This window comes from Colobus angolensis, unplaced genomic scaffold (assembly GCF_000951035.1).
Source record: "Colobus angolensis palliatus isolate OR3802 unplaced genomic scaffold, Cang.pa_1.0 Scaffold49, whole genome shotgun sequence".
In the NCBI taxonomy this organism is placed as follows: Eukaryota; Metazoa; Chordata; class Mammalia; order Primates; family Cercopithecidae; genus Colobus; species Colobus angolensis.
In genome coordinates, this window is record NW_012118376.1 from 8,791,293 (window position 1) to 8,804,185 (window position 12,893).

The following is a 12,893-nucleotide window of genomic DNA, read 5'->3' on the forward strand; positions in this document are numbered from 1 at the left end:
AAAACCAAACCAAAAAAAAAACACAAAGCTTATAGAATAAGGCAATTATTTCTCTACATCTATACAATGTAGGTACGGGTTTTTTGGCTTTTCTTTTTTTTTTTTTTCTCCTGTCTCACTACATTACCCAGGCTGGATTTGAGCTCCTAGGCTCAAGTGTGATCCCTCCCACCTCAGCCTCCCAATTAGCTGGGACTGCTGGTGTGCACCACTGTGCCAGGCTTTGTGATTGTGTTTTTCATTGTTGTTCTTTTTTTGAATTTTTTTAAAACAGAGTTTCACTCTGTCACCCAGGCTGGAGTGCACTGGTGCAATCTCAGCTCACTGCAACCTCCACCTCCCAGGTTCAAGCAATTCTCCTGCCTCAGCCTCCTGAGTAGCTGGGATTACAGGTACGCACCACCATGCCTGGCTAATTTTTGTATTTTTAGTAGAGACGGGGTTTCACTATTTTGGCCAGGCTAGTCTCGAACTCCTGACCTCGGGTGATGCGTCCACACTGGCCTCCCAAAGTGTGGGGACTATGGGCGTGAGCCACTGCACCCAGCCATGTGATTGTGTTTTAAGTGCTATTACAAAAGAGTCAAAAAAAGTAAAGTTATAGAAAGCTAAGATTTATTATAGAAGAAAGAAAAATGTTTAGTAAAGTTAGCATAGCCTACGTATAGTGTTTATAAAGTGTACAGTAATGTCCTAGGCCACTTACTCCCTGACTCACCCAGAGCAACTGCTAGTCCTGCAAGCTCCATTCATGGTAAGTTCCTTACAAAGATGTACCATTTATTTATTTATTTATTTATTTTAGATGGAGTTACGCTCTTGTTGCCCAGGCTGGAGTGCAATGGCACAATCTCCGCTCACTGCAACCTCCGCCTCCTGGGTTCAAGCGATTCTCCTGCTGCAGCCTTCCTCAGTAGCTGGAATTACAGGCATACGCCACCATGCCTGGCTAATTTTGTATTTTTAGTAGAGATGGTGTTTCTCCATGTTGGTCAGGCTGGTTTTGAACTCCCAACCTCAGGTGATCCGCCTGTCTCGGCTTCCCAAAGTGCTGGGATTATAGGCGTGAGCCACCGCACCCAGCCATGATGTACCATTTTTTATCTTTTATATTTACTGTAACTTTTTTGTGTTTAGATATACAAATACCACTGTATTACCGCTGCCTAGAGTATTCGGTATATTAACATGCTGTCTGCATTTGTAGCGTAGGAGCAAGAAGCTATACCACATAAGCAGGCTATCCATCTAGGTTTGTGTTAAGTACGCTGTGATGTTCACTCAAGGATGAAATTGCCTAACGACACGCTTCTCAGTATTCCCATCGTTAAACAATGCATGACTATATATGTAAAAATACCGATTTTATCATCCTTAGGCAAAAATTACATCCCCGTCCATACCAATTACCTCCAGTATTCTTCTCTCACTAGTCATTAGGTGGAATTAGAATTGGGCTTTAGGGTAAGTGTTTCCACCACAGAGATATCATTTCAACAATCATATGGCACCTACCCTAGGCCAGACGTTCACTAAAGTTTCACATCTCCCAGCAATACTGAGGACCTAGCACAGCAAATGAAATACCACAATTCCTGGATTCAAATGAAGTCTTCCAGTTTAACAGAAATGTATGTGGACAGGGTTCATTAATATGCAGTGTCCTCCTTCTGTTTATGAGATCCAACAATTACAGGCAAAAGGAGAGGCTGAGCACAGCACTGACCTCTGCTTAGTCACTTCCTGTCACCCTCACCTAAACTTCAAAACCAGAAATAGCAGAACCACATTCCTAGAGTGAAAGAACCCAACCCAGCCTTTCAATTAAACAAGCAAGTGAAAAGAAGCATTTTCAACTTAGAAGGGAAAGAGAACCCCACCCTCCTCATCCTGGTCTTCCAAGTAGCCGTAGGCCTCTCTACCAACAAAGCCAAGATTGTTGTAATACCAAGATCCAGATCCAGCTTTTGTGTGCACTGCTGGATACTTTTTTAAGCAGAAAGGTACAAAAACCAATTATGTGCAAATACTCATTTTTATACTCAGTCTATCAAACTAAGAGAGACACTACTTACGGCGTGGATTTATAGGAAGACTCTGGATAAAACCGCTTGTCATTCACTTTGCCATTGGAAGAGTATGCCACGGGACTGTCAACTCTTTCCGCATAGTCAGATGGGGGTGGAGGCACGTCCTGTGTGCCCGCAGACACATTTTTAACCTTAAAAAACACCAAGAGATAGTTATTATTTATCTTGTAATGAAAAGGGGGCATACACTGAGAAAAATTATCTTATATGCATTATCTAGTATTTATGTGGCCCATTAATGCTATTAACGCTAATAAAAAGGCAATCATTACAGGTTAATAGTCAAATCCACTTTTTAATAGACATATAAATAGTGCTACTGCTAGTTGAAACAACTATATTACCAAGAAGAAAAATCTGATCACCTTGTTCTCATCCTAATGTGATTAGGTTTAATAATTATCCATGGCAATTTCCCACCTCCATATTAGGAAGACTGGTCGGTCTTATTGTTTCACACCCACATTAAAAAGACCATTCTCATTTAATGTAAGCTAGGTCCAGGTTAGGAGAATTTTCATTTCTAACAAGCTCTCAGGTAATGCTATGTTGCTGTCTGTGCACCACACTTGGAAAAGCACTAATCTAGAACAAAGTACACTGGTGGTTCTTAATCCATTCATCTCTCAACGTGGAATGTTAAAACCACAGAAGAAATTAAGCAGTTCAAGCTGACTTCTGCTCTTTTAATAAGAGATTTGTTTATTCTCCCTTAATGTAGGTTCTCAATAGCTCTATTACTAATAGCCTACACAATGTATCACAAAACATCAGTGCCTTCCCTTTTCACTTTCCTTATTTCATTGTGATGTGTAAGTGAATTCATCCTACAGAAGTAACATGCATTAGAAATTATGCCTTAATAGGCCGGGTGCAGTGGCTCACGCCTGTACTCCCAGCACTTTGGAAGGCCGAGGCAGGTGGATCACGAGGTCAGGCGATCGAGACCATCCTGGCTAACATGGCGAAACCCTGTTTCTACTAAAAATACACACACACACACACACACACACACACGCACAAAAATTAGCCGGGCGTGGTGGCATGCGCCTGTGGTCCCAGCTACTCAGGAGGCTGAGGTAGGAGAATCGCTTTAACTGGAGAGGCAGAGGTTGCAGTGAGCCACTGCACTCCGGCCTGGCCGACAGTGAGACTGTCTCAAAAAAAAAAAAAGAAAGAAAGAAATTATGCCTTAATGTTAAATACATATACAAGTTCTTCTTATCTGAGGAATGTAAACCCTTTCTTAAAACTTATCAGGCCCGGAGAGGCATTAAAATGAAACAGCAATCAAGTCCTACTTCCCCCTTGAGCTATGTAGTTATCTCTAGAAACTGCATAACCTAACAATGCTACACACTGGGCACCATAACCCTGCTATAGCTCAACATGTAACAACGTTATTTCTGTAAACCAATGAGAATTCCTGATGAATAACTTTGTTTCTGCCCACTCCTTGTGCCCCTCTTTTGCCTTTAAAAACTTGCTTATAAAAAAGGCTGAATGGAACACTCCCCAGGGCAGCTTGGAAGCATGTCCCAGGCAGCTGTTCTCAATCTTGGCCCAAATAAACTCTCTATATTAATTTTGCCTCAGGTTCTTCCCTTAGGTCAACGTTAACATGGAAGGCTTACCACAGAACCTTTGGGATAAAAAATTTAAACATAAAAAGCACAGCCAATTAGACTCCCAACACTGTTTTACATATACATAGAGAGAGAGAGAGAGAGAGACGGAGTCTCACCCTGTCACCCAGGCTGGAGTACAGTGGTGCGATCTCGGCTCACTGCAACCTCCGCCTCCCGGGTTCAAGAGATTCTCCTGCTTCAGCCTTCTGAGTAGCTGGGATTACAGGCGCCCACCACCATGCCTGGCTAATTTTTGTATTTTTAGTAGAGACAGGGCCTAACCATGTTGGCCAAGCTGGTCTCCAACTCCTGACCTCAAATGATCCACCCACCTTGGCCTCCCAAAGTGCTAGGATTACAGGCGTGAGCCACCCTGCCCGGCCACTGTTAGATTTTATGTTTTATGTAACAGCTCCAACACTCTTGACATTTCACCTAATAGTCTTTAATTACATATCACTCTGTAATTGAGAAAAAAAAAATTGGAAAAAAAAAATCAAAGACCTCAAACAAGTGCTAACCCTAGATGAATCATTTAGTTGTTTTAAGGCAAAGGAATAGAAATAAAGGGTGGAAAAAAACTAAATCTACAAATCATTTCTGGGAAAAAGAGCTGCTATTCAAAAGGGTAGAACCACTTTAGCTTTGCGATAGGATCAATGGCATTTTAGCCAGGTTTGGTACACGTGCCTATAGTGTCAGTTACTCGGGAGGCTGAGATGGGAAGACCTCTTGAGCCTGAGAGACGGAGGCTGCAGTGAGCTCTGATTGTGCCACTGCACTCCAACCTGGGTGACAGAATGAGACCCTGTCTCAAATACATACACAAACAACCAATGGCATCACATTATCTGGGCTCACCCCAGATCTGCCAACCACAAATTCTATAAAGTCTCAGTTTTCATCTGGAAAAAAAAAAAGAAGAAGAAGAAAACTACCAAGTACATAAAGTTATTTTGATTAAATGAGGTGACAAGGTATCACATTTACCACAGTGCCTTTAAACACAGTAAAAATTCAAAAGATGCTGGATTTTGGAATTAAGGCCACTGGATCTGATCAAATTAATTTTTACAAGAATTTAGAGGTGGCAGAAGACCTTTATTTGGATGATTTTGCTATTATAAAGCCTTACAATTAAGTTCAGCTTCAATATAGTGTATCTTCCTGCAATACACATTCCTTACATCTTAACTTTCCCATTCTTAGTAGCATTAAAACACAAGATACACTCTCCTGACTTATCCAGGCAGTACTGCATGCAGAAAGATATTTACCTACCCCTCAAAGTACACAGGGGTATTCTTGATTGTTTAACATTTGGAGTCAGAAAGGAATAGAATCATTTCCCTCTGAAAGTGGAATTTGGCAGCAACTGCGAAACCAGTGGGTGGGTTACCACGGAGTGTGCTCAGATCCCACCATAGGGGGGAAGGGAGGGGAGCACTCTTGGTTCCCACAGAATTCCTTACAACAAAAGTTTACAGCAGAAGTTGCCAAGCTTCACAGACAAATGCTTCATCAAACCAAAGCCTATTCTTAATCCAATACCTCATCAGAATTTAAAAATGCTTCCTTTGCTTAAAAACCCATTTTATACTTCTCTAGGTCCCACCCCCTCCTCACAGCGTGAGCTTTAGCAGAGTCTGGGTATCTTTTCAGAGATTTCTTACTGGCTAGAACGCCCTTCCCCTTTTGCCAGCTATTCCTTAATTGGGCTTCAATTCTTGGCTCACGTGCCACCACCTCTTCCTCATGGAAGCCCCTCCTGGATGAGGCACCAACCTGTGCTATTTCCCTACACCTGTGCATACAAACCTCCCACCAAACCACTTATTCACTGCTGAACAATGGCTTGCTCACCTATCTCATTTCAGTAGGCAGTGGACTGGGCTTAAGCCACCACTATCTGACTGCTTACAATGAGCCAAATATTGAAGTGACAGATCATTTAGTAGTCATGGCTCTACAGACAAATATCATTTCTTTTTCAGAAATGAGGAAGCTGTGGCTCAGGGAGTTAGACAACTTTCCCAATAACCTAGACATAGAAAATGGAAGTGAGCTGAGATCCGGCCATTGCACTCCAGCCTGGGTGACAGAGCGAGACTCCGTCTCAAAAAAAAAAAAAAAAAAGAAAAAAGAAAAGAAAATGGAAGGGTTGGCAGTCTCCTGCTTTCCTCTTCGAGTCTCCAAAGTACCACACAGTGTCTGGCACAAATCGGGAGCCCCAAGTTTGCTGCATAAAGGTTACCTCATTGATAACTGTTATATTCCTACATGTATACCGAGGTATCTTATCAATGAGGCACGCTGAGCTGACCTTTCTCTCTTAGCATCAGCAGAACTGGACTAGCTTGACCACTGACTCCACCCTCCAGCACAGATCTTCGATTAAACCTTTTCTATACACGTGCATAATAAATTCCAAGGCAGTGCTCCCTTCGGCAGCACGTATATAAAGCTGAACAATACAGGAAAGGTTAGCATGGCCCTTGGGCAAGGATGGCACCCAAATTCATGAAACATTCCACATATTTTTTTTTTAATTATGAGCCAGCTATGATGCCACTCCAAGAGTCTAGAGGCAAAGGCAAAATATATTTGAAAAACAAAATATATTTGAAAAGATCATTTTTTTTCCCTCTTTACGCTTCAATTTTTCTGAAAAAAGGCTATTTTTTTCCTCTAACCCACTTAATGGTATCAATGCAAAGTAAGTATAAACCCAGTATCTATGGCTTTTGAAGGACAGTAGGAAAGTAGAAGGGGGTTGGAGGGGGCAATACAAAGTGAACAGGTGCTCATTTCTACAAGGAGTCCCCAACCTGTATTTCCTATTATGAGAAAGGACTTCTGAATTTCACTGTTATTACTGATAGGATCCCCAGTCAGCTCATAAAACTCAATGATGTAGTTAAAGTTCTCTTAAAAAAGAAAAAAAAAAGATTTTAATTTTCAGTAAGATTTTTTTTTTAAGAAATGAGGCCCTGCTATGTTGCCCAGGTTGGACTTGAACTCCTGGACTCATGCAATCCTCCTACCCCAGCCTCCTAAGTAGCTGGGACTACAGGCTCACACCACTACACCTCACTTTTAAAGAATGAGAACTTGAGAAAACCAGCTAGGCATAATTCTAAACAGTAAAATGTCTTTGTAACAATTTTCCCTTAAGTAACTTAAGGATATCTCTAAGAAATTAGGGACAGAAGAAAGTAGGATGAAAACACAAATTAAAGATTTCTCTAGGCCGGGCATGGTATCTGATGCCTGTAGTCCCAGTACTTTGGGAGGTTGAGGCAGGAGCAATCACCTGAAGTCGGAAGTTTGAGACCAGTCTGGCCAACATGGTGAAACCCCATCTCTACTAAAAATACAAAAATTAGCCAGGCATGGTGGCGCATGCCTGTAATCCCAGCTACTCGGAGGCTGAGGCAGGAGAATCGCTTGAACCTAGGAGGTGGAGGAGCAGTGTGCCGAGATCACACCACTGCACTCCAGCCTGGGTGACAGATTCCATCTCAAAAAAAAAAAAAACAAAACGTAACTCAGACAAATTACATTCAAAAAGGACAGGTGCTCACAATAAACATGCTTAAGGAGTATGAATTATTAATTTAGGGGATATGCAGGGAAGTTTTATTAAGATTCTTATTCCAATCAAGAAAGAACTTCAGTATTTCCAAAATAGCAAAATGAAGTATCACTTTTTTTTTTTTTTTTGAGACAGAGTTTTGCTCTTTTTGCCCAGGCTGGAGTGCAGTGGCACGATCTCCGCTCATCTCAACCTCCACCTCCTGGGTTCAAGCGATTCTCTTGCCTCAGCCTCCCGAGTAGCTGGGATTACAGGCATGCGCCACCATGCCTGGCTAATTTTGTATTTTTAATAGAGACGGGGTTTCTCCATGTTGGTCAGGCTGGTCTTAAACTCCCGACCTCAGGTGATCCACCCGCCTCAGCCTCCCAAAGTGCTGGGATTACAGGAGTGAGCCACCGCGCCTGGCCAAAATATTTTTATAGATCTTCACAAGAGGTAATTATGAGGATAAATTTTTATTCAAAGTTTAATTGTACTCATTAGAAGTGTTCTGATTATGTCACTTGTGAAAAAATTCTTTGTGACAAATAACACCTAACACTCCTTGGAGAGTTAATGAAAACATCCTAAACCCCTGTGGGATGCCAAAAGGAAAACAAAGAGGGCAGCTCTTCTTTAGGGCAGCTCAGGTGCTCTTCTCCAAATACCTACCGTGATTCTTCCTCACCTGAGAGTAAGATGGGTCTACACCATCATGTTGGTCCCACCTTCCCCACCCTGACTCCCTGAAGTCAGAGAAGGTATAAAAAGGTCAAGAAGGAATGTTCTAGGTCACTCTGAAAGAAAATCTTCTCTCCTCCAAAACAAAGATTGGGGAAAACACTTACACTTAAATCAATTTCATATTTCATTTAGAGTTACTAAAAGCAAAATATATGCAAATTATATGCAATTATAGCTAATCCTAATTTTTCCCCTCACCCTAATTTCATCCCTAGTTCACATATGGGAGAGAGTCAGACTAGACCTGCATCCGTATGGCCTAGCAATGTGCAAAAGCCATCTACCACTAAGAAGGAAAGGGAAGTTCACCTGCTGAGTATCCAGCCTGTGCCAGGCAAACCTGACTGTTTATTCTCACCGCCACCCAGGGAGATACAATTATCTCTATTTTCGGATGAGAAAATTGAGCTACTATGGTTAACTTAACTTGCTCAAAGTCACAGAGAAGGTAAAGTAGCAGAGGGGAGATTTGAACGCTGGTCCATCTAGCTCCAAAGCCCAGCTCTTTCTGGCATAACAAACTGCCACCTCAAGAATTCAAACACGCCGGGCGCGGTGGCTCAAGCCTGTAATCCCAGCACTTTGGGAGGCCGAGACGGGCGGATCACGAGGTCAGGAGATCGAGACCATCCTGGCTAACACAGTGAAACCCCGTCTCTACTAAAAATACAAAAAACTAGCCGGGCGAGGTGGCGGGCGCCTGTAGTCCCAGCTACTCCGGAGGCTGAGGCAGGAGAATGGCGTAAACCTGGGAGGCGGAGCTTGCAGTAAGCTGAGATCAGGTCACTGCACTACAGCTCAGGCGACAGAGCAAGACTCCGTCTCAAAAAAAAAAAAAAAAAGAATTCAAACACGGCTTGAAGTACCCACCTTGGGTACTCGGTATTTTGACTGGTCTTTGTAACAAAGGAGACCATTCTCATTGTCTTAAACTTCTCACTAGTTTGAAGAATTTTATTTGCCTATTAGTTTAACTTTGTAAGAGCAGCTATTGATGCAAAATTATTATGAGTATGTTTCAGTCACCATGTGCTTTTGTTTAGGTCAGCGTTTAGGAACACCTCTCTCAAAAAGGAAAGAGTAGGTGTTTCCCAGCTTGGTGATTAAAGTGGAGAAATACCGCAGGCATCAGAGGGAGGAGCATCTTAATCTCAAGGATCATCTCCAGGTTTACAACCTGCCCATTCCACCCTCCTGGGCCCTATGCCCTTGTACTACAGGTTCTCAACAGTAAGTGGTCTAACTCGTTTTTCCTGTTTTCTGATATTTTACACCCTCAGATACTCCCCCCAATAAAAGCTTCAAAATTGACTGGAAAGTTCTCTTAGACTTTCTCCACCTTTGGTCACTTGAAGGCAGACGGTCCCACATGTACTAATCCCACAAATAAAGAGATCGTGGACCAGGTTTGAACATGTCTGGTTATTTTACCTTGCTCAGGTGGCACTCAGGATTTAGGAAACAAATTGCCCCTACCCAACTACACGCTGTCCAAAAATACTAATAATATAGACCAATGAGAACTATAAATAAAATCCTAAGCCCCCAACCAAGAGACTCCCTTTTGGCCAAGAGTACTTCAGAGAAATCTTAACTGAGTTCCTGGCCATGAGAGAATGGGAGATCAGACACAACTCATTTACTCCCACCTTTTTGTGGTTCAGGCACAACTGACCAGCATTCATGTTAACATAGAGATCATCAAGATTGATAGAAACAGACTCTTTGTGGCAATAAAACTCCAAGTTATAAACAAGACCTAAGGCCATGCCAGACAAGGGTTAAATCCCATACCCTTATATTTGTCCTAACCATACACTATGTTCTAACTACCATAATAAGGTTGCTCTTTTTCTCCAGCAGCCAAACAAGCACTGGCCTCAAGATAAGCAAGATTAAAGCAATTGCATAAGCCTACTATGTACCCACAAAAATTAAAAATAAAAACTTACAAAAAAATACAAAAAGAAAACAACCGCAGCTCATCCACCAACAGATACTGACTGACCCCTGTTCCACAAGCCATACAGCTTTGACTGGACAAGAAACTGATTTCAGTAACTTCCTCCTGATCAGAGTGGTTCTGGCCAGCTTGCAGAGGCAGCATGTGAGCGCCTTGTGTTCCTGTTTCACCTTTTTTTTTTTTTTTGAGACGAAGTCTCACTTTGTTGCCCAGGATGGAGTGCAGTGACACTGTGTCGGCTCACTGCAACCACCGTCTCCTGGGTTCAAGCAATTCTCCTGCCTCAGCCTCCCAAGTAGCTGGGATTACAGGCGCCCACCACCACACCCAGCTAATTTTTATATCTTTAAAAGAGAAGGAGTTTCACCATGTTGGCCAGCTGGTCTTCAACTCCTGACCTCAGCCTGACCTCAGGTGATCCACCTGCCTCGGCCTCCCAAAGTGCTGGGATTACAGGCGGGAGCCACCGTGCCTGGCCCTGCTTCACCTTTTGATGTACAGGGTCTAATTGTAATACATTTAAATGTTAAGTCTCCACCCCAAAGTGAACGTGGGATGCATGTAACATGAATGTTTGTTCATTACGCATGCATTAAGAACCCATTCATGGATATTCATAGCTCCTCCTATAACCTGTTGAATAGGAACGTATGGTCAACCTGTTCAGCATTAAGCTCTTGTCCTAACTCCATCTCCTTCTAAGTGCCTTTCAGTGTCTGCCAGAAGCTACGCTTCCAAGACTGCCAAGGATGGCCACCTTGCAGGTTGTAACCCTTTATAATAAACAGTCTCCTTTCTACTTTTTTCTTCCCTTTCACAGCTGGAGATTCTTTCTAAATTTATAATTGTGTCATCTTTAGGTTGACACCAGCAAAGGTAAATTCTGAAATTCCCTGAGAGTCAACAAGTTATTAGAGCTCTGGAAGAGGATGAGGTAGAAAAACCTTGTACTCAATGAGGCTTATCAATGATCTCATTCAAGGCCCCTTACTTAAATGAAAATCCCTGTGAATTTCAGACTGTTAAATACACCTGTACCACATGCCAGAGTTTTTCAACAGGTGTGCCACAATGTCTTTGGTCGTCCAGCCTGTGAGTCAATCATCTGCAGTTCCAGATCCCCCTCAGTTTACTCCAGTATCTTGTACTAAGTTACCATTTTCCAAGAATGCCATGATGTAATGATAACTTGCTTACAGTTTAATGGTTGCAGCTTGAGTCTATAAAATAGTGGTTCTCAAAATATGGTCCCCAGACCAGCTACATTAATATTACCGACCTACGCCCCACCCAGGCATAGCGTGTGCATCATAAACTCCAGGGTGGGAGTGAGTGGGCTGTTTCAATGAGCCCTCCAGGTGACTCTGTTGCCTGCAAAAGTTTGAGAACCACTGATGTAGCAGACACAATACTCTTCGATGTTGCAGATCACTGTATCTTGTAAAGACATACAAGTTATGGGTCTCATTTGCCTGCAGTGATGCACAAACCTGACAGTGCCTGGTTTTCTGGCCCAGGTATCATAAAATAACCTAGAGCAACAGTGAGAAGGTTCACTCGGCATGACAACAGCTGAGGGTACCTACTTATATCACAATAGAAACATTAATTGATTCTCAACCCTGAGAAGGACTTCTATCATACCAACACCACAGTGGAAAAGGGAAGGAACACATCTTTCCCTAAATAAAGGAGAGAAGGCACTTTGGCTTGTCATATCTATAAAGAGTTAGTCATTTGTGAAAAGGACACTAATGATCAGGCAATAGACTATACTTCCTCAGGACTATGCCTCATAAAAAGTTGACCTTTACCCCATCAAAATGCTTATAAAAATCAAGAGTATCAGAGAAACTGGTTGAGTTTTGCCACCTCAGCAATTGCCAAAAGGTAAAAAGTAGAAGAGAAAACACATTAGGCCAATCAACATGACATGTTCAGAAGAAATATACACCAAGACAACAGTGACACACTTTTACACATTTGACTGGAAAATATTATAAAGTCTAACACCACCAAGAGTTGCTCGTTTAGATTATATATGAAAAATAACTTGGTATTGTTTTATAGAAATGTACACTCACAGGCTGGGCACGGTGGCTCACGCCTGTAATCCCAGCACTTTGGGAGGCCGAGGCGGGTGGATCACAAGGTCAGGAGATCGAGACCATCCTGGCTAACATGGTGAAACCCCATCTCTACTAAAAATACAAAAAATTAGGCAGGCGTGGCAGCAGGCACCTGTAGTCCCAGCTACTCAGGAGGCTGAGGCAGAAGAATGGCGTGAACCCGGGAGGCGGAGCTTGCAGTGCGCAGAAATCGCACCACTGCACTCCAGCCTGGGTGACAGAGCGAGACCCCATCTCAAAAAAAAAAAAAAAAAAGAAAGAAAGAAATGTACACCCACAAATGCTGCATCCCAGAAGCTCCACTCTTAGGTACGTAGCCAAGAGAAATGTTCACAAGTATAGGTGATTTTAAAATGTTCATGGGGCCAGGCAGGGTCGCTCACGCCTGTAATTCCAGCACTTTGGAAGGCCAAGGCAGGTGGCTCACTTGAGGTCAGGAGTTTGAGACCAGACTGGCCAACATGGCAAAACCCTGTCCCTACTGAAAATACAAAAATTAGCCAGGTGTGGTGGCATACACCTGTAATCCCAGCTACTTTGGAGGTTGAAGTGGGAGAATTGCTTGAAACTGGGAGGTGGAGGTTACAGTAAGCCAAGATCATGCCACTACACTCCAGCCCAGGCAACAGAGCGAGACACTATCTCAAAAAAAATAAATAAAAAGTAAAAATGTTCATGGCATTCGTAATGGTTTTAATAATCCAAAACCCCATTAAAAGGAAACTGGAAAAACTGCTATGAAATGTTATAAAATAGAGGACC

General features: G+C 42.6%; 1 protein-coding gene across 5 annotated transcripts in view; it reads right to left on the reverse strand.

Moving 5' to 3' along the window:
• Positions 1-12,893, reverse strand: part of OCLN (occludin) — a 61,195-nt gene that overhangs the window by 18,235 nt on the left and 30,067 nt on the right. For all 5 annotated transcript variants that reach the window (XM_011959320.1, XM_011959319.1, XM_011959318.1 and 2 more), the window contains one exon: positions 2,076-2,221. In XM_011959320.1, the coding sequence (XP_011814710.1) occupies positions 2,076-2,221 (146 nt within the window). The remainder of the gene's footprint in view (positions 1-2,075; positions 2,222-12,893) is intronic.